General features: G+C 41.9%; 1 protein-coding gene across 3 annotated transcripts; it reads right to left on the bottom strand.

Moving 5' to 3' along the window:
* Window positions 1-491: 491 nt before the first annotated feature.
* LOC146583251 (rho family-interacting cell polarization regulator 1-like) lies at window positions 492-16,298 on the bottom strand. Of its 3 annotated transcripts, XM_085269109.1 has the most exons (17): window positions 16,137-16,298; window positions 13,253-13,386; window positions 13,045-13,123; window positions 12,924-12,947; window positions 12,789-12,842; window positions 10,405-10,554; window positions 10,099-10,162; window positions 9,968-10,011; window positions 9,761-9,886; window positions 7,887-8,035; window positions 7,661-7,769; window positions 7,127-7,258; window positions 4,674-5,249; window positions 4,350-4,597; window positions 2,666-2,762; window positions 1,903-1,993; window positions 492-1,816 (listed from the first exon to the last, which is right to left on the bottom strand). In XM_085269109.1, exons 2-17 carry the CDS (start codon window positions 13,342-13,344, stop codon window positions 1,755-1,757), a joined length of 2,097 nt encoding a protein of 698 aa, XP_085125235.1. In that variant the 5' UTR covers window positions 13,345-13,386; window positions 16,137-16,298; the 3' UTR covers window positions 492-1,754. The 3 variants fall into 3 exon arrangements, with proteins under 3 accessions (XP_085125235.1, XP_085125219.1, XP_085125226.1); XM_085269093.1 differs by lacking the exon at window positions 7,127-7,258 and having other exon boundaries at window positions 16,137-16,297; XM_085269100.1 differs by lacking the exon at window positions 7,127-7,258 and having other exon boundaries at window positions 2,666-2,759; window positions 16,137-16,296.
* Window positions 16,299-22,156: the final 5,858 nt, after the last annotated feature.

Here is a 22,156-nt window from a genome sequence, read left to right as displayed (position 1 = left end):
ATTTTCTATATTTTGACCGACTCTCTGTAAACTCTAGAGATGGTTGTGTGGGAAATTCCCAGTAGACCAGCATGTTCAACATCACTTAAATCACCTTTTCTCTCCATTCTGATGCTCAGCTTAAACTTCACGTGTACCTGCCTAAATACATTTGAGTTGCTGCTATGTGACTGGCTGATTAGATACTTGTGCAGCTGAACAGGTATACTTATAAAGTAGCTGGTTAGTTTGTAGTAAGAAACAATTTTAAAAGTAAAAATGCAACAACAGGAAGTATAAATATCCATAAACAATCCCACTTTGGTCACTTTAAGCCTTTGGTGGGAGGCTGCTCATATAACCATGACTGAGCGGTATCTAGTTAAGAGGTAACAAAGTCTCACCCTAACAGACATCTGTACATTTTCCTGTTATTTTGGGGACATAAAATACTTTCACATTCCTGATGACATGCGAGACTAAAGTTGATTCATTCAACACAGCAGCACGTGTTAATTTTAAAGAAACCTTTATAAAGTTTAAACATTTCTGAACATAAACATTTCGACATTTCAAGACATATACAATTCTTTATATGAAACAGTAAATATCTCTTATTGTGCACACTCAAAGTAATTCAGAAAATAAACACTGTTCTCTTTGCCTGATCTCTCCTGTCGTGGCATTTAAAACCTAAACGTCGCTTGAGGCACTTTCTGAATGACGAGGCTGTTAAAGAAACATGTAAAGCATGACGGACTATATCGCCCCCGTGAGGCGGCTTCTTTTTTTTTGACACAGTCACAGACCGGATGGCTTTCTCAGAGCGGAGCATAGCTTACACACCTAAACTGATCAGCTGAGCTTTGTAATGCAGACATGCTGGCGGTGTGTGTGTATGTATGTGTGTGTGAGGCAGCTACACATGCAGGTTTAAATACAGTTTCGCACTTCTGCTATCCTTCAAGTGTTCATTTCTAATAACAGCTTAGGCGCTGGTACGATTTTGACCTTTAAATTCACTCCGAGTGTGTTTCTAAACATTAACTGTCTCTGAAAGCCTAAAATTCTCACTTTCAGGGTACATTGCTGCTTTGGAAATTACTTCATGTCTTCAGACAAACATCACATGCTCAAGAAGCCCTGTCTCGCAATGAAAGAGCTCCGGGCTGTGCAGAGAGTTAACACTGAACATCAATACCTCGGTAGTTCTTCCATATCCACAAATACTCTCTCTTTTTTCTTTTTTTTTTTCTGAAGTCACTATAATGCATCTTGGTAGCTGATTGTATGCGTCTCTGTAGCTTGAAAAACATCAACTTGAAATTATAAAACCACCTGAAAATGATTAGATCACTTAAAAAAAACAAAAAAGGCCGCTTTTTAAGCTGTTCCTGAAATGTTTTTTTTCACATGACAGGAGCAGTTTATGAAAGTGTAAACTTAAGTGGGGTCCCACTTTAACCCAGAGCACATGATAAAGTCTGCGTTCAAAGTATGATTACTGTCAGAGGACGAAGAGGAGGAAGTGTGTGTGTGTGTGTGTGTGTGTATGTGTGTGTGTGTTTACAGTCACGACTGAGGTATAGAAACCTCGAGGTTTATCATTCCTGGTGAGAACAAGGCGAATATGTGCACAAACTCCACCGTGATTGGGAGGAGCCTGTTTGTCTGAGCAGTAAGTGGAACATCCTCAAGGCCTCCAATCCTGCAGTGTAAGAGGGACACAGATGGCACCAGAGTGGGAGAAATGGTTTAAGTGTGGATCCGTGGTCTCACTCGAAGTCAGGTAGGTCTACCTGGCTGGGACTAGAACAACCCTCTTCCTGATCCTTTCCTGTGAGATTAAAAAGAGGGAAAATTAAACCCCTCACACCTGCAGTTTGAAGAACTACCACCTGTGTTTACTGACTGACTCCTCACCGTCATCCTCGCCTCCCTCGCTGTGCTCCTCTTCCTTACCCTCAGAAATTTCTATATGACCCAAATCCTGCACGTCACCCACGCTCGACTCCTGAAAAATAAAACACAATTCTTCATTGGTAAAGGCAGCACGGTGCAGCACCTTATAGATTCAGTTTACCTACATCAGATGGTGACCATAAAACATGAATGTATATATGCATCATGCATTTAGAATATGCACCGACCCTCTTAGATTATGAACTGTGTGCACTAAAACACGTTAAGGATTGCTACACCCCCTGCACTCTGATACGCTTCTTTCGGCTCCTCTCTTTAGTGATGTATTCTCCATGGACGCGTCAATATGATCACAAAAAGCAAACATGCAACACCCCATGTGAGATGATAAAATTTATGTCACTCAACTCAGATTCACAAACATAGAAAGTATGATTGAGGCTTTATGCTGAACACACAGTGTGAATAATTATGTCCCAAAATTCTACTCTTACTCTACAAGGTCAAATTCCTTTATTGTCACTGTGCAAACAAAATTGTGCACACTACCTAGAAACAGACTTGGTATGACAGATGACACACACACAGCTCCAGAGTTAAAGTGGGATGGACCACAGCAACTATAAAACACTGCATTTTTATAAGAAAACTGTGCAATAAATAGTAATGCTGCCGTTAACGAGCTACAATCACAGATGTAACGTCTCACATCGCCACACCTAAAACAATCAAAGAGCATTAAAGAACATTATAGTCTGTTTACCTGTGATTCAGAGAAACGATCTTCATCAGAGTTCCTAAATCCTTCTGGAGCTTCCATAAGGATCTCAAGACCATCAGCCTCCTCTTCCTCATCACTGCTGAGTGAGACAAAACAAAATGCTGTGACATTGACATAAATGCACCTGTTCACTGACACAGTATCACGTTCAGCCTGGATCTCTCGATTTAGAGTTACTTCTGTTTCTGAGACAGAACGTCACGGTTACGTTTTACCGTAAAGAAGCTCACATAAATATATGTGTACACACAGACTGTATAAAAAAGATGCACAGGCATTGTGACATCAGCCATTTGGTTTCTTTTTGAAATTCTATTTTGGCCATCACCACCTTGGTGCTTTGAAACTGGACAAACAAGCTAAAAATATGAAATAATCCCAAATTTCAACACCACAAAATGCTGTCAGTTTAATAAATATTCCTCTACAGTAGATTCTCCTAGGAAAACAGTCTGCTTTGATTATGTCAAGCCCAGAGTCCACTTTTGCCCAGGTCTGCAAATATCCACACAAGCAAGAAGAAAACTTGGATTTACTGAGATCAGCAGTTTTAAAGCTCCTCTATATCAGCCTGTCGCAGCAGCTTCACAACCACTAGTAAATCAAAAACAAAAGAAAAGAGGTAGAATAACTGCAGGATATCACAACAGCAGTGTGTAGCTGCTAACAGGTAGAAAGAAGAAGCTGCACAGCTCACTCTTGTAGGGAAATCTGATATCAGTGTGTTTGACACACAGCAGGAATATTTCTAGGATTTTTCTGAGGCTCCTGAGACTCTGAATACGGTTCATTTCTGTTTTGTTTAGTTGTTTAATGATAGTTTTTACTCTCAAATAGCTTAGTGATGTAATAAAATCTTTAAAAAGAATGGGATCCTCCTCCCAAAGTCCTATTGCCACGGATTGTGAGTGCTGAAAGTTAACAGCAGTTTCTAATTTGATTGTTGTTTGCCATGTTGAGCAGCTCAAAAACTACTGAAGGAAAGGGAGAGCCATATAGATGGGGAGGGGAGAGTTGCCCCTCACCCCCTCTGGTAAGCCACGTCCATCTTTGACATACAGTATGTGTACACGTGTATACATTAGCGGCCACATTAAATTATTACGAGCAACAGAGTCAGAATAAAACTTTCACATTTCTGCCTTTTAGTTCAGAGTCACAGATATCAGGAACTTTAAACATCTACAGTATTGTTAACAAAGCTGTGATATTTCATAACACAGTAAGAAATATAATAAACAGCATTTGCACAGCAGATTATGGCTGGAAATATCCGTCTGCCAAATACCTGGAAACACTGTAGTACTGTACTGAGGAGACCTGACTGTTGATGATTAAACTAGAATTACTGCCACGATGACCTCTGAGGATCAAAATCTAAACATGTTCAAGACAATGGAAGAAATGGAGACACAAGAACGATTCCTGATGTTAATCTTCAAAGATTTTCCCTCTCATTTTGCTCCGGTTTCATCAGCTCCTAAATGCTCCATGTTTCTCTGAGTTTGGTTAATGATTAGTTTTTAAAGTTGCGTTTATACTTAACTGTAAAGCTCCACACCAGCTCCTACCTGCTGGTGTGGAGCTTTATAGTCTGTTATAAAGAAACCGAGGTTAACAGTTGTGGACACGGTCGACAAACATTTCTGTCCCCACACTGACTGACCTTCCTCCACAGTACAGGTTCTCTGCATTCTTTTCTTCCTCCTTTATTTCCTCCTCTTCCTTTTTGTTTTGGTCCTCTTTACATTTATTATCCTGCTCTTCCTTTTCTCCTCTCTCCTCTTCTTTCTCTCCTCTGTCTTCTTGTTCTTCTTCCTCTTCTTCATCAAGATCGGAGCAGTTGAGAAAGTCGAAGCTTTCAAGGGCAGTTTCGACTTCCTGGTTAAAACTCGCAGATGTGGGGAAAGGAGGCTGAGGAGAAACACACGGAGGAGTTAAATACGTCACTGTTTATAGACGAATGTGTTAAATTTATTCCTGAACTCACCGCTGGAGCGTCCTCGCCATGTTTCATCTCCTGGACGGACTGGTGTGGTTGACTTTGGTCTACCTTGTGTTCCTCTGCTGCTGCTTCAGTGTCTGTCTGTGCTTCAGTCTGTTCAGCCCGGGCTAACGAGTCCACGGACGCGTCATCGTTCACCTCCGCAGGCACAAACGCCGCAGGAGGCAGAGAGATGTCGGGGCAGGAGCAGCTCAGGTCTGCCGAGGTTTCAGAGAGCTCCTCTGATTGGACAGACACTCTGTCAGTTGCGGTACAATCCGGGCTGCTCTCACTGGCGAGGCCGTGGGAGAAGGAAGCCTGGAGATGGCCATTCGTCTGAGGAAAAACCTCCCCGGTTTCGGTCTCATCCTCCTCTTGGTTGGATGAGAGCGAGGGCGTTGATGCACTGGACTTGTGTGGCGTGAATGACAGCTGAGTGGTGAGAGTGGTTTGCAGCAAGTTGGACGCCGTCAGTCTCTGAGCGTGATGAGCCAGTGCTGGACTGGATGAGTCATCGGAGGATTCAGAGGAGTTGGACCAGACCGTCCCATTCTCCATTTCCCCCTGACGCTTCAGCAGAGACTAGAGATGAAAGGAAACGAGATCAGAACAAGAAACTAAATCACCTGTACTGTGATACGCAGCACAATGCTAACTGAACACCTATCATTAAATTATATCCTTAAAGCTTTAAATGGGGGAAGATTAAAGATAAAAGCATTCAACTAAAGTAATCTGACTGTTTCCAGGGTTTTCACAAAAACAAAGCCACAGTTTCTCAAGTTGGACATGATCCCCTGAAAAGTTCAGTTTTATCTGGATAGGGCCAAACCACAACAACAGTGCTTTAGACTGGAAGAGAAAGACTTTACGATAATATAGAGAAAATACCAACAATCGGACAGTGAGCAAGCACTTGGCAACAGTGGGAAGGAAAAACTTCCTTTTAACAGGAAGAAACTTCAGACAGAACCGGGCTCAGGGAGGGCCGGCCACGTAACATGAATGTTGGGTCTGAGGGGAGAAAGACAGGACAAAAGTAAAGCTGATGTCACAGTGATCTATGAAAAAAAGCTCCACTGATGAGTTTGTCATATGAACTCACTTGTTTCTGGTCCTATTAGACGTAATATTTTTATTTTGTAAATGTAGTTCTATTTAGAGTAAAACAGGTGATAAAGCAGAGATGCTTCTGTACGAGCATGCAGTGTCCTAGGTTTCTCACTCAGTTTTTTTGCTAATATTCTCACCAGTGTAACATGTACTCATCAGCCCCTTCATTAGTTACACCTGTTCAACTTTGCGTTAATGCAAATCTCTAATCATCCAATCACATGTTCAAACTGAGCATCAGAATGGGGAAGAGCTCGGATTTAAATGATTTCAAATATGGTGTGGTTTTGGTGCCAGATGGGCTTGGCACCAATTTTCCCCACATAAGCATCTCTGGGATTTACAAAGAACCGTCTGAAAACGAGAAACTATCCAGTGAGCAGCAGCTCTCTGGCTGAAAATGCTTTGTTGATGCCAGACATCAGAGAAGAATGGCAGCACATCAAACCTTGGAGCAGATGGGCTACAGCAGAAGACCACACTTGGTGCTGCTCCTCTTAGCTATCAAAAGGAAACTGAGGAAACCCCAACATCGGACAACAGAAGACTGGAATAATGTTTCCTGGCCTGATCAGTCTCAATTCCTGCTGCCACATTCAGATGGCAGGGTCAGAATTTGAAGGAAGCATGAAAGCATGGACCCATCCTGTGTGTCGACGCTTCAGAGTGCTTCTGGCGGTGGAGGCTATGTTTTTTTCCACACACTTTGAGCCCCTTCACAACAACCAACCATACTTAAACACCACAGACTACCTCAGTATTGTTGCTGATCATGTCCATCCCTTCATGACCACCATCCTGTCTCTGCTGAAAGCTTTGATGTTATAAAAACAACTGCTTGTGTGTCACGAAACTTAAATTATCTCAAACTGGAACTTTTAAATATGACAATAACTTCACTGTACTCCAACGGCCTCCACAATCAGATCTCAATCCAAGAGAGCACCTTTGGGATGCCATCATGTTATTATGAACCAAACCTCTGAGGAACATTTCCAGCACCTTGTTGAATCTCTGCCATGAAGAATTAAGGAGGTAACGAAGGTAAAAGAGGGTCCAACCCAGCAATAGCAAGATTGTGTGTAGGCGATGTTGATGGACAATTTTGGGACCTTGGTAACTTGTGAAATGTCATTACTTTAAACACTGAACTTTCTTGATTAAATAAGAAAAACTCAAATCTCCGCAACAAAACTTGGATCAGTTGGAATTAAAAATTAAACACAATCAGTTTTTGGGTTTTTTTGAGGGGGGGGGGTTAGGATCTGATTGGATATTAACAAACTAGTTAATAATTGTTCCGTCACTATAAACTATATTAAAGCTACGACTACATCCCAACACACCGACTCTGCTGTGGTGAACTGAGGCGCTGCATGGCTGAGTTCACAACGGAAGGTCGCCGCCCTGTCCGCCGCCACCCCGTGGAAGGCCTTGACCAGCAAGCGGCTCTGCCAGTGCCTACACCGAGCCATGCTCTTCATCGAGGCGAGGAAGAGGAGGAACATATTGGAATTCTACTCAACCACTACTAAACAGCTACAAGGACCACAGCTCCGCTCCAACATACTGCTGCTGTCACACAATTCGCTACGGCTATCGTTCACTCTGCTCGCCTCAGGCACATCACGACCACACCCACACAACCCTCTGCGAACATCCTCACACACATCAGCGCTACCGCTACAGAGGAAGCAGTCGGGGAGCAGCTGAAACAGAACAGGCCAGTGAAACCACAGTAATGACACCCATCAGTTTAGCATAAATGCAAGAAGCTGATTTATAGAAATTGGGACCGAGCGATGTTAGGAGAACAGGTGTGAAGGAGAAGTTGTTAGTGGAAAAAGCTGTTGGTGAATGTTTCTCATGTTGTCACTCACATAAAACACCTGCTCTCGCATAGAAGGTGTGTCTGGAGGGCTCTGATTGGACAGCAGGCGTTTAGAAACTGTGCTGGAGGAAGATGTCTGGTCATCCTTATCAAACGGACTGAAGAAAGAAGAAACGAGACAAAAGACGTGTGAATAATCATAAAAAAAAGCTGCACATGTAAACTGAGGTGTGTGTGTGTGTGTGTGTGTGTGTGTGTGTAGCAGGTCTGAATACCTCCAGGTGACCTCCAGGTTCAGTTTTACTGTCCCGAGGTCATTGATATCCACGGCGAGTGTTTGAGGCAGCGGGCAGAACAGATCGAGCATTTCGCAGGACACGCTGCCCACCACCACGTGATTGGCCAGGCTCTTCAGCTCCGTCACCTTAGAAACAGAAGAATACAAACCCCATCGTGAGAGCAGAGACCATGTGGTCATCTAAAGCTTTCAGAGGTGGATACAAACACACATATATGAACGTGTGTAAGAGCAAGGGTAAAGGTTATTATTACTTTTATTATGACTACAGAATTATCTGTCTGGAAGTTGTTAATCTGTACATGGAAAAAACAAACAACAGAAGAAAACAAAGACAAAGTCTAAAAAAATGAATGAATCACGTCTCTAACAGCAGGGAATATATTAGCGAGTTATTCTGGGCGTATGTGACAAACCAAACTGACCACCAACAAGTATTTTTTTCTAGTGTAGTCAAAACATGATAAAGATCACGGTTCAGCTCCACTGCTACAGGAAGCATCTAACTACCTCATGAAATAACCCAGCACATCCGTCCTTATCCTCATCTTTATTTCAAACACTGTCTGCTACACGTTACACTCTCTGCTTACTGAGCTGCTTTTTCTGCCATCGTTTGTCCGATATATCCACCATCCCTCCTCTGCACGTCTGAAACGTCTCAGCCTCGCCCCTCTAACTTTTGTCTCTAAGCTCTCTCTGATGTACTGATGTCCAATCCTGTACCTCCTGCTGCCGCCTGAACTCTCTTCTTCACCTCTCTTGTACACTTCCTGTTGTTTGGATGGGTGACTCCAGCTATTTACACCACTACATTCAGATACATATGTATTTTATTTTATTTTTTGCTTCTACTGACTTTTATTCCTCTTCATCTCCTTTACTTTTATACCTCCACCTTTCCAGACGCTCTTCCTGCTCCTTACTCTCACTACTAATCCCATTGTTGTCTGCAAACATGTGTGACCTCACCTGTCAACCTGTCCACCACCACTGCAAACAAGGAGGTGCTCAAAGCTGATCTCTCATGTAATCCTACCTCCACCTTATACCCATCTGTCCCTCCTACCAAACACCTCACCACTGTGTCTCTGTCCTCATACGTGACCTTAACCACCCTCACATCCTTCTCATGTGGTACCACAGTTCCTCTCCCATGCCTTCTCTAGACATGTCTCCATCAATCACATCTGTATAAGGCCATACTGCTACTCACTGATCATCGCCTATTTTTTTAACAGCTTCAACAATCTCTCATGTCTCACTGGCACAGCCTGCTGTTTAAAGTCATTAAAGATGGTACAAAATTGTATTTTAAGACATACATGTTTTACATGTTTGCTCTACATGTTTTTCCTTGTGGTCCTTCTGTCTCACCATATTGTAATCTATGTACCTGTCTGACCCAAAAATGGGTTTATTTTCTTGCTTCGATTGACTTTCATGAATATTACTGAGTTATTTTACTTATTTATGACTTTACTTTATTATTTCGCCTTTCTACTTGTTGAGCTGCTTTTTTTTTGATTTGATCTTTTTTTTGAGGCAGCTGGATGTAATAAACGTGAGGAGCGAATGGAGTGGAGTAAATTGTCAGGGCTGGAAACAAACTCAGGTGGGAGGATACACCCTCTGTACACAGAGCATGTGATCAGTCGCTGTTATTGGAACTTTCTGACCTTTGGGGACCAATAACATCCGTCATTTGCTTAAAAACAAAAAATTATAACACTTCCTACAAGCAAACTGTTTGTAGTGTTTTGCATATTAAAATGGCTGTAGGAGTTAGTAAAAGATGAACTAGCACACTGCAGGTTTTCCATAAGATTTACATAAATGTGGTATCATTACCTTGATTGACAGCAGTTCTGTGATGAGAGGCAGGAAAATATACTCTTCGCTATCCCACATCTGCTTGTTGCTGACTTCTACGCGGCCTCGTAGTCTCCAGCGCTGGCGACCGTAACGCATCAGAACCTGCCGGGGCCAAAAGTAGTGGGTGTGATAATGGTGACGCAGATACGCAAATAAAAATGTGCGCCTGTGTGTTTGTGCTACCTCATACTGGTCACCAGCGCACAGACGTGCAAATCCAGCCAATCCTGAAACATCAGAAACTGAGAAGTGAGAATTGAGCTCATTTACAGTGCAGCAAATGGGAAGTCACATGGGCTAAGAAAGCGACTCACCCTTCATCTTCACATGAAATTCTCCCATATGACTTTCTAATTCGCTCTCAAGTGAGCACATGTGCTACAGAGAAAAAAAGCAGACACAGCTTTGAATATTGTACAGCTTCCTATTAAATTAAGAGCCGAAAAAATTAGCGACTTATTAGTCAATTTGGCAGATATTTCATGTTTTCTGCTTCTTAGATGTGTTTTTTCTTTGGTTTTGGATTAATCGGTAATTCACTAGTCATTCACTTCAGCCCAAAGCACACAAACAATCATGTTATGATAGAAACATCTAACAGAACCACACCCATTACTTGCCTCTGTACATTCCCTGTAGCCCTTGTTGGCTTCACTCAGACTCTCTCGGGCCTCCTTGCTGCCACTGGCAGAGTTAAAGGCTGCCACCATCTTGCTAGCTCCATCACGCAGTCGCCGCTGTATACAATAAGCATCGTACAGTTCTTCAACCTGAAATGCAAACATTACAAAAGTTTAGTGCCTTTGCGGTTTAATCAAACAAAATAGCATTAATTTATATTTCATAAATGTTGCAGGTTATATAATGAGTGACAAAGCAACATTAGCGTCCTTTGGGAGTTGTCTGCTGAATTTAAATCCGATATTCAGCATCCCCTTTGCTCTGTTTTGGTCTCCACCACCTCCTGAGAAAATAGCTTCCTCTTTAACTTCTACATGTTCCACCAGCAAATCTTAATCTCTGCTTTTTCGTGTGGCCATCAGGCAGTGCAAACCAGGGATGTCAAAAGATCCAAAACACCTCTCACTACCAAAACTCTGAAAATGTGATGGTACTTTTTCTTTTTTAGTACAGAGTGTTGCAAGGCGGCCATTGTTGGAGAACTAATGGAGGCAAACTAGGTCTACAAGTTTTCTAGTCTATCTTCAGGGTCGATATTTTCGACTAATATTAGCCATCTACCAATCTGTCAGTAGCAGCACTGATAACGTCCGATAAATGAAAATTAAAAAATACTGGTGGTGACTAATGCAACCACTCAGCATCCTATTAGATGCTCCTATGGCATAAATTTGAAAATCCTAGGTGATTTTCAGAAAAGTTGAGGTTGGAGTCACTAGAATTCACAAGTATTCAAACTTGCCCAACAGTTTTTGTAGATGCACCTGTGGCGTGAATTTCAAAATCCTACGTCGCTTCATTCTTAAGTTATTACATTCACAAACTTTAGTGTCCATGCTGCAATGCAGCTCGCACAGCAGGCTGACATCAATACCACATCAGCCTGCAGCTTCTCTGTCAGCACCACATTTGGAACGCCACAAACACAACAGTCAGCTGATCCAATAAATGAACAAATAAATGGCAAATTCTAGGGGAAAAGTTTTATGTTTCATGTGCAAGAAACACACATGACACATATCGGTATCCGTCTTTGTGTTAAAACTCTTGTGTTGGTTAGGCTCAAACAGACTTGTTGATAAAAAAAAAGCATTATGAGTCAGATAAGGAAGTACTTTATGATGTTATTCTGGCATATTTAGCATTTTGTTTGGTAAAGTGTGCACTGCTATATTAGTTAAGCATGTATTTTATACTTTGACCTAAAGTTACCGGGGAAAACCCTACCCAGGCCATTTCTGTGCTAACATTTGACTTGTGCTGTGTCATCACTATTACACTATAATGCTGCAGCTTGTTTTAGTAGAGTTGTACTTTAAATTAGGAAGTGCATCATCAATGACAGAACCTTACTGGAAATGTGGGAACTCATTTACTAACACTTATAAATGCTGCTGCCTGTACCAGGCATTGATAAAACATTATTCAGTAATGTTTTCTTCTGTATCAGAAATATCACAGATTTTCTTGAAATGTATAATATTTCTTTAAATGTTATTTTTGTTATTAATGTGTTTTATGTTTTAGGCCCTAAACAGTGGAATGAGCAGGTCATGCTAGGCTGTACCCACCTTGCACATTTTTAAAGTAAAGCTTAAAACTCATTTTTATTCTGTGGCGTTCAACGAGGGGTGGGAGCTTAAGTATTTAGGCTGTTGTATTGTTTCTTGTATTTTTGTGAGTTTTTTGGATATAAAGGGTGTATCAAAAGCAATCATCCTATTTCAAAAGGCTTAAATAAAACCTGCAGTAAAATTTAGAATACACGGATGAATGTAACGTTTTAGATACAAAACTCAAAGTTTGGATTTTAGGCTTTATAACCCATCCCTAGCGAACATTATACAAATGCTTAAGCTAATGTAACAAACTTTATACCTCAAGGTAATGTTAGCAGGTTACTGAGCAACCAACCTAACATTTCAGCCTGTGTCGTGTCTCCAAAATATAATGTTAACAATTCAAATAAACAGAGTGCCGTCACCATGTCAGAGATTTAAAAATGATTTTTTAATAAAGGAGTAATCATTTGGTTTTTGTTTCTGGAATCATGTAATTCTACTGGTACTGGGTATCTGGTATCCTGGCATCTCTACAAACTGGCTTTATCAGGGACTTGCTGCTATAAATAGCTGCCTCCCAAGCAGTGAGTGAACAAAGACACTGGTCCACAGCAGCCATTAAAAATAATGTATTGTTTTGATGTGATGTGCTGAAAGATGCTAAAATGCCCTACTGAATTATACAGAGCAGCACCTTTTCAATGGCCTGTTGTCCTTTCCCTCACTGCCATTCATTACGGGTTGAATGTGTAAATACACACCTTGCTGAGGTGGAACTCCAAGCGACGCATGAACCTCTCAATGGCTTTCACGTGCTGCAGAGGAGAATATGATTATTACACTTGCCAAACTAGTAAAGAAAATTATTTATTTCAGTTTCGTTGCCTGAATCTCACCTTATCCAACTCATACAAAGACCCCTGCAGAGAAAAAAAACACACCGATCAAAAACACAAATCAAAGCAGCGGATGATGATACTGATCACACCCAGTACTGGTCCGACTGGTTTGACTCACCAAGCGACCATTCCTCTTGTTTTCTCTGATCTGCTGACCCAGGCTGTCCAGCTCCAGCTGGTGGACCTGCAGGTATGACCTGATGGCGAAAAAGAAATCATCTTTGCTTTCGTTATGCTAAAGAAAGAGGCCCAGCTGTTTCCTGCGTGTTCAGAGATATTCCACCTGGCAGCCATCCCTAAACTGAGCCTGAAATGTGTTTACTCACTGTAGGCCTCGGCGTAAGGCAGCGTACACTTCATCCAGCCGCTCGGGCTGGGGGGTTTTAGTGGGTGGCAGTTTGGTGGAGCCTGTGAACATCCTGCTTCCTTACAAGGCACGCTTCTCTTGGATCAAACGGTGCTGAAGGAGGGGGAGGAAGAAAGAGAGCGATAGATGGGATGATTTCTGATGAGGCCACCAGGATCATTCAGTTTAAGCACATTCAAAACAGGCAAGTAGGGCAGAAAGGGTGCTGCCCACCTGCTGATTAAAGAGATATCAATAGTGCTGAAACATGCTTGGAGAGTTGTGTGCAGCACTGTGGCTTTAACAGACTGAAGAACATGTCCTGCAGTTACACAAAAAGCAGATATTAGAAACAAAATGTCCCTCTTAGCTTCGCTCCTCACTGTATCTGACTGCAGCTCCTTTAAGACAATCAGTGATTCAGCTAAGAGCACAGAGAAAACAGAAAGGAGAAAAAAAAAGAGGATGCAATCCCCTCTTTCACTTCCTCAGTGTGTCCATACTGCTTTGTCTGCAAGACGGCGAGCTTCGCGTTAGCAACAACCACAGTGGCCATGGCTGACAACAGCAGCGAGTGCAGTCTGCCTGTGCTTCTCTTCCCCTTCCTTCCCTGCCACTCCACCCACCCTCCACTCCACATCCAACACCACAGTACATACAGGAAGTCTCACGGCTGACTCTACACAGGAAATTCTATACAGACGTTTGGCCCGAGAATCGAAAACCATCTCTTTTCACCCCTTCACCGCGCCGAGCTAAGTTAGTAAAGGTGCAGATTAGAGCGACGCTGCTGCCGTCAGGGAAAACTTTAGGAAGAGAGGGTCGTGCCCGAGCTAAACTAGTCACAAAAGAGATTGTAGACTTAAAACCAAAGTAAATCCGCCAAGCAGGGGCCAAACCCATATTAACACATGGGGTCTGTGAATGAGTCAGCACAGGACACAGTGAATTGTGGCACCAGTTTCTCACAGATTACACAATCAAAACCTAATCACAATCAATACCAGTGATATGATATGAGCGTATACACCCTGAATTTATTCCTCCTCTCACACAGGGACTAGGGGGGGTCCACTTAAACCCACTAATCTTAGTTGCTGCACACGAGGGGGGATTAGCTGGAGCTGATCGTGCTTAGAACATGGCAAAGAAAAGGTGTAACGCCCTATAAGAGTTTTTCACGGATAAAACATCCCCACCACCAATCACCTTTAGCCAAACATGTGCAGGACTTGGCTATGAAAGTGCAAAGTCATCATGATAACACACACACAGAGGAGACAGAGGGAAACCCACATCTTGCACGCTCACATAAATATGTCATACACCAGCGGGCTTTGGTTATATTGATAATAACGAGACCCAGTCGCTCAGTGTCCTCTCCATCAGATGTGATTTTATCCCTTCCCCTACATACATTAGAGATGATTAGCTGGATTAATCCTCTCCACGCAGCAGGGGGGGAACAAAGAGGATTCTGTTCCCAAACACCTCACAAGACCAGGGCTTTGTTTAAAAAAAAACAACCAAAAAATAAAATAAAATAAATAACTTTAATGCACTGAATGCTCAAACACATATAGCTAGCTTAATACGACAAATAAAAATCTGCATTTTTATCTTCACTACAAGCTTTTTATATGGTCAGAATATGTCACATTTCTTAATAACAATAATGATAATAACTTAAATAAATAGAAAAAGTATATAAATAAAGAACAAGAATGGGGGTTGAAGGCTTCAGGTGCTACAGGTGCCTAATTTGGGCCTTATACTAAGAAATTTAATACACAACAGACAAAACAAAAGTCAAAATAAGTTAGTTAGTTAACTAACACTAAAAATAAAGCTGACATTGTGTAAGAGGTAGTGCAAATTGCCTTAATAAATAATAACATGTACCCTATAGATCTAAGTAAAACAACTGCATGAGGTATATTATAATGGAAGCTCATCAAAAGTCCTTTAGCTCTTCTCCAAAACACAGGGTTGAGGTTGGAGCTGTCACATATGGCGATTCGATCATAACTAAACTAAACATAACGATAGTATTTTGATTAATGTCTTTATTACTAAAGCTATAATGCTCCATAATTGAAAATAAAGCGGGTTATGGAGAGGTACCGGGTAAAGGTAAAGGTGGTATCTTAACTGGTTTAAACTGAACAAAACTGCTCCGAAGTGTGTATTTTACCACAAAACTGCACATAAGGAGGAAAGCACCGACTGATTAATTATAACGGCTTCAATTAATCGACCAATTATGGGGCATTTAAGAAGCAGACGAGCAAAAACAGCCATGTCGCTCCCACTGTGCAGACAGAGCGCTCATCCGTAGTTTCTGTGGTTTCTGAGGAGGAGGAAGAGGAGGAGGAGGATGGTGCTACAATGAAACGCCACCACCTCTATTACAGATTACTGGATTAGCCTCACCCGGCAGAAAGCAGGCCACTGAGTCGGATAACACGCCTCGGCCAGCCCTGCTCTTTACTTCCACCATCAGCCCGGGGATGGAGTCCCACCCGCAAAACTTGTAAGCCGCCCGTCGTGCCACATTTCGTATTCCGCACACACACATATCCCACCGGGGCCCCCACGGAGCTCATCACAGGCCATAAAAACTCCACCAGGACGCCTTCTTCTCTCTCCCTCTAACCCCCTCTATTCCTTAAAGTATCATCCCGCTAAACCACAACACCGAAAGCGGCTGGGGAAAAAACAGGGACAAAGTGGAGCCTGCTAGCGGATTTCATTTCGACAACATCACTGCAAGGCAACTTCACGGCGGACGGACTCATGTCCATGTAGAGAAAATGACCAGGCTTCTGCTTGTGACCTTGGGGATAAAAACAGAAGCCCCCTACCTCTCTTTTAAAGTCCGACCACCCGGAGGACACGACCCCGGTCCCATTTCCAGCACAGTGCCGCTCGCAGTTTGCAGAGGTTTACAGTTATTCGGGGCGCTGTCCTTCTCCTTGATTTCGCAGTTTTTTGTGTTCACAGTAAAATCAGCGGCAAGCACCGCATACCACTTCCGGCTCGCATTTTTCAGAGTTAAAGCTTGCTTTGGTCCAGGAGACAGACTGGCAATGCCAAACAATTGCTTGTTACCCAAGTCAAATAAAGCCAGTTTTATTCAGTTTTATATTTTTGGCGGGAGGAAACCTCTAATTAACCTAAAACAACACGACAATTACGTATTTTATTTTATTTATTTTGCAGTAACTGCATTGAAGCAAATAGCAGAGGGGTGGAAAATACTAAGAACTATAGAGCTTTACAAATTTATTTATTTGTAAATAATTTATTTATTACTTTATTATGAAAATTGAATATCATACTGTCTTTAAAGAATTTAAACATTGTACTGAGCCGGGGGGGGGTCAGTGAGGAGCAGTGTGGCTTCATGTTTAGAAAGAGCACTACAGAGGTTATGCTTGCTTTAAGAGTGTTGATGACTTTAAATATCTGGGATCAGCCATCGAAAAGAACGGACAGTGCACAAGAGAGGAAATGAAAAGAGTGCAAGCAGGGTGGAGTGGGTGGAAAAGAGTGTCAGGGGTAATTTGTGACAGAGGGATAGCAGAAATTGTAAAAAGGGAGGTTTACAAGATGGTAGTGAGACCTACTATGGTTTGAAGATGGTGGCACTGACAAAAAGACAGGAGCCTGAGCTAAAGAATTCACTGGGAGTGACAAGGATGGATAAGATTAGAAAGGTTAGGCTTAGATGGTTTGAACATGTTCAGAGTAGGGAAAGTGGATATACTGGATAAAGGATCCTGAATATCGAGCCGCAGGCAGGAGGAAAATAGGAAGACCACAGAGAAGATTGGTGGATGTAATGAAGGGGGACATGTGAGGACATTATCTGGTGGCCGTGGCCCCTAAAGAGAAAAGCTGAAAAAAGAAGACTGAAAGAGTCAGTTTGTTCTAATGGCCCATTGTACAACAGACATCAATTTGTCCTTAAACCTTCATTCTGTCTGTAGCCACACCTCCACTTTTTCAATCTGTAAATACTTGTTTATTTCCACCTTCCTTAAATATGCCTCATCTCCATATTTAACTTATCAAATTATGGCAACTTGCCATTTCAAAAGGTAAACAGACATTAATCTGTTTTTAGACAGGACAATACAACAATTTCCTGATTTGACTTCTCATAACATCCTCAAAAAAAACAAGCAGAAATCTGTTGCATACAGTATATATCAAAGTCTTTCTCAACTGACTTTTTTCCTCCTTATAATAAAACTTGTGCCAAAGTTTTTGTTTTGTTTTCTTTTAATAATTTGCTTATCAAAATGACCAGCTATAGCAGGAAGATGCCTCCATTTCTGTTATATCAGATATTTATATTTATAGACCAGTCTCCACAAACACGTATTTTGAGCACTTAGTCGCATTTTAAGACTCACACAACCAAACAAAACAACGTCGCTTACTGGGCACATGAAAACGCAGAAATAGTTAAAATCCTGCGTTTATTCTGCTTTTATTTTGAAATGTTCCCCAGACCGGGAATCGCGGTTCTGTTAGTTGCTGTGGCAACAAGGATGTCCCTCTGTCTGTCACTGTTTTCTCCGTTGCTGCTTGTGCTGCGCTGGCGACGCCACCGTGAACCCATCGGAAAAAAACAGATATGACGTTTTGGAAGGAGAGCACTGAGGGAAGTACCGACTTCTCCTTCAGCCGTGGCCGTAAGCCGGGGGTGGCGGCTCGGTGAAGCCTCTCATTGGGCCGTTAAATCTATCAGGTGCAGGAACTCCGAGAACCGTTTGTCTAAGTTTTACCGAGGCGAGGAGGAGTGGGAGGAGGAGGAGGAGGTGGGGGAAAGCATGTGGCACTTTTTCCTCCAAACTTCCACAACAAAACGTTGCAGCTGGCACAACCGGGAGAGCCGCCGCGAAGATCCCCGTACGTTAAATAACGCCGCAACTAAACAGCGCAACACAACTGTAGTTCATTATAAACGCAAGAAAAGACAAGCAGACACATCTGATTGTACAGTTTAGAGCTAGTTTAAATTAGTTAAGTTTAGTTAAGTCCTCCCATCACAGAAAACACGAGGTTATTAAAAGCTTTAAAAAAGTGTCCCTTTAGCCTTAGCAGCAGGACGCGGATGGTTAGCATGGTTGGGTAAGATGTTTACAGATGTGCTGCATTCACGGCTCATGTTTTAACATGCCTGTGATAAAATGTAGGAACAGCTTCTCCTTCAGCAACACCAAATGCTCTTAAAAACGGTTTCCCCTTAAAATATACACGTATAAAGTTAATATTTTATGTATATAATATCACACACGGTCCAAAATGCCTTCCTCCCCATAAAAAAAAAGATGTGTTTGTTTGTTGCAATATGTTTGTTTGTTTGTTTAAAAAAAAAAAGGAAAGTCATCCCATGTTATTTCATCTAATTCTTCCCACCTGATCATCCCAGAGCTACATGAAAGAAATTCCAAAGAAAGATGCACTTCCTACTGGGAACTATGCAAAATTTCAGGTTCCTACTGTCTATAGTTTGATCAAACAAAAAAACATTTTTTAAAAAATGAAGGAATGAATGTGACTGAGTACATGTCAGCTCTGGTTAACACAGAATGATGGATGCCTGCAAATATTTGGATGTCTTATCTCTGACAGCCAAGTTGGAGGCCCGTAGAAACCACAGTTTTGCATGCAGGGGCCTGATATTTTAGTTACAGCTCGTCAGAGCGCATTTTCATACAACTGCCGTACAGTATTCCCCAGGTATGCCACTATGTACCAAATATTTTAACTTTCTTGTTATGTTCTCTCGAATTTTCCCTATATGAATTTTTAAAATGCTCATACAGGGCAGGCAAAGATTGTTTCAGAGGCAGAGCAGCATGCTTTAATTCAGTTACCATTACCTCAAAGCCCAGCAGGAAGTTTTTTTCTGGTCAAGAAGAGAGGCTGTGTGCTGGGTGCCATTACAAAACACACTGTATGTGTTGTAAATGATGACAAACATACTGTAGACATTTTTTTTTAAGTCATACTGGGAAAATGAGGAATAACACCAGATTTTTTTGGTAAGTGACTGAGCTCAAGTGTTTGTCTGGGTAGTTTAATTAAAAAATAATAATAATAATAATCATGCTAGAAGCATTTCTTAAAACACCCCTGCCTTCATCCCTTCAAATATTTTATTTTGAGAAAACTGATGACAGTAAGGACCTGCAATTTTGTATAATTCTTATTAAGAAATGCACTTTTTTATTTTATTATGTTTTTTTTTTTATTTTTGTTTGTTTGTTTTTTACCTGCAGTTCTTTTTGTTCCTTTCTTCAGGCAAATCTGAAATGGTCAGGTGGGAAATCTTATGAATTGAGATGGAATAACCCAATAAAACAGGAGGACCTTCGGTGTTGCACACACAATGAAAGCTTGTTTTTGCCAACCAAAAAATAAATAAATAAATAAATGCCATTCACAACTCAAAATTTGCAATTATTATCCCAAATTTTCAACTTAATAACTCAAAGTTCTGAGAAGTTAATTCTCAGAAACACAAAAAAGTGACTTTTGGATGCCAACAAATGTTTGGTTGGTTGTTTTTTTCTGTGGCAGAAACAAGCTTCCATAACAAACCACTGGTGCTCAAAGAGGGGAAGGAAAACAGGAAAACGCTAAATGGAAAAATTACAACCAAAAACAGGCATTAAAAAACGAAATTTTAAAAATCCAGGTCCAGGAAGTCACAGGCAGTTTGGAATAAATAATAAAGGCTTTTTTATTATTTTAGTAGCCAAAACCCCCTCAGCTTCCACCTTCTGGCTGTTGAGACACAAAGAGGCCCTGTGATTATGTTTTTCAACCTTTTTTTGTAAGCAAGGATGGAAATGAAGAACCCCTAGTGAGAGATTTAAGGGAAAGGGTGTCTATAACTTATAAAAGAAAGTCAAAGATAGGCAGCAAACCACCTTTTTAAACCTCAGACAACAGCCAGAAAGAGACTCAGGTGCAGTGTATGGCCAGTGACACTTGCACCTGAAGGCCAGAGTATGCCAGCACTATAACTAACAGGATGAGTATGATTAGGCAGATAAGAATGTTGCTTGGTTTTTAATTTCTGACATGAAAACAGTCAAATGTAAGTTAATCAGCAAGTTAGTGTTCTTCGTTGATAATTTAACAAGACAGTTCATCTGCTGATTGGCTGATTGCTGCTGTGTGTTAACTCAGGTATTAGCTAAAGTTAAAAACAAAGTGTCTCTCATTTGGTGTGACATTTATAGTTTGTGATACGCTTTTCATATGAGAGTGAGTGAAAAGTGTGACACTACACTATTTCAGACATGTAAGCTGATCCATCCACCCTCTGGACAGATCCCGGTCGATTGCAGGGCCTGCAGCCAGTTTAGAATCACTATTCAACCTAACGTGCATGTTTTTGCACTGTTTTGCACAGCAAGACTCCAGCAGGCCACTGGATTTGAACCTAGGACCTTCTTGCTGTGAGGTGACTGAGGTGACCACCTTAACTTTAAAACAGATTGGCTTAAATTGTCATCAACCACTCTTTTGATGAGGTGTATAGCTTTAGCATCCCCACGCTTCATGGCTGAGGTTTTTATCCTGGAAAACTGTCTTTGGTCTGGATCAGGCATCAAGCGTTTGCCTACAGATTTAACAAACTAGTTTAGCTCTAAAGTTCTTTTTGGAGATTTGTTTCATGGCACGACTCCCATGGAAGCCCAATCTGTGCCAGACTTTGACGCCAACAACTGCTTGCAGATCCCTTGGTGAAGTGTGGGGGCTGAGGTTTCTGGCACAACTTCACCTTCTTCTAAAATGTTCAGAGAGGAGCGGTTAAAACTTCCGTCTCGCTTTTAGACTAAGGAACAACTTTATTGTTTGACGTACGCATTTTGGCTGATGGCCTTGTATTTATATACCTCCATTTATATACCACCACCTGTTTGAAAATTGCTAGGGTGGCCAGTCCTGAACCAGTTTAAACTGTCTTCTCCACAGCAGGGAGATGTATTTCAAACAGTTTTATTTCTCAGACTCATAAACACCCCTCCATGAATGGCTACCTTACCATGATGGAGGAGTTTGTGTGTGGCTTTTGTCCCCTGGTAGGGCATCCCAAGGCAAATTTGTCCTTGTTGATGGGACAGATGAAGAGCAATTCACAAGACCCAAACCAAGGGGAAGAAATCAAGGTTTAGTTTACCCTCCCTTGAACAGGATTCTCATGGCCTCACCCTGGAGCCAGGCCTGGAGAGGGAGGGTGGCTGGGCCTTATTCCATGGGGTTCAAACAGGAAACATGGGCCTGGACTCATGTCGGGCCATCTCCTGCAGGTGCAATGTATGCCGGGTGGTGGTCAAGGGCAGAGGCCCTGATGGTCCAATGCCCAGCTATCGAGGCTAACTGTTGGGACATGGAACCCTGGGCAGAGATTATGCCTCTCTGCTGGCCTGGGAATGCCTTAGTATTCACCGGATAAGCTGGAGGAGTGGCTGGGGAGACAAAAGGTCCTGGCTTCTTTGCTTAGGCTGCTGCTCCCGCAACCTGGCCCCAAATAAGGGGAAGAAAATAGATGGATGGAGACTCAGACATCCACAGCCCTTTCTGAAGGCCTTAGTGAGCTAACGCTTCGATAGTAAAAAGAAAAGCAGACGCTAAACATCCAGTTTGAATAAGATGGGTGCCACGTGTGAATGTCAGTACTCCATGGATAGTATCACCCAAAAGCATTAAGTGAGGCTGCTGAGTCTGCTAACTAACAGGACAAAAAAATCTACTTTTTAAAGTAATGCATTAAAATACCCTGCAGATGTTTACTCCTTTTGTTGGTGCACATACAAAAATGAGATTATTTTAGTTCAATCAGGCATGTGGTAAA

The sequence above is a fragment of the Mchenga conophoros genome, linkage group LG1, assembly GCF_057382185.1.
Source record: "Mchenga conophoros isolate Kocher_MC1m ecotype Shallow Benthic linkage group LG1, M_conophoros_male_GT1.1, whole genome shotgun sequence".
Lineage (NCBI taxonomy): Eukaryota > Metazoa > Chordata > Actinopteri > Cichliformes > Cichlidae > Mchenga > Mchenga conophoros.
Note: the sequence above shows the minus strand (reverse complement) of the source record. Positions and strands in the feature narration are given on the sequence as shown.

Excerpts from the sequence above, each read along its gene's own strand:
- LOC146583251 (XM_085269109.1), bottom strand. The coding sequence starts at position 13,344 with ATGTTCACAGGCTCCACCAAACTGCCACCCACTAAAACCCCCCAGCCC. Across the intron at positions 1,994-2,665 it reads ATCGTTTCTCTGAATCACAG|GAGTCGAGCGTGGGTGACGT; the intron begins GTAAACAGACTA and ends TTTATTTTTCAG. Across the intron at positions 1,817-1,902 it reads CGAGGGAGGCGAGGATGACG|GAAAGGATCAGGAAGAGGGT; the intron begins GTGAGGAGTCAG and ends TTAATCTCACAG.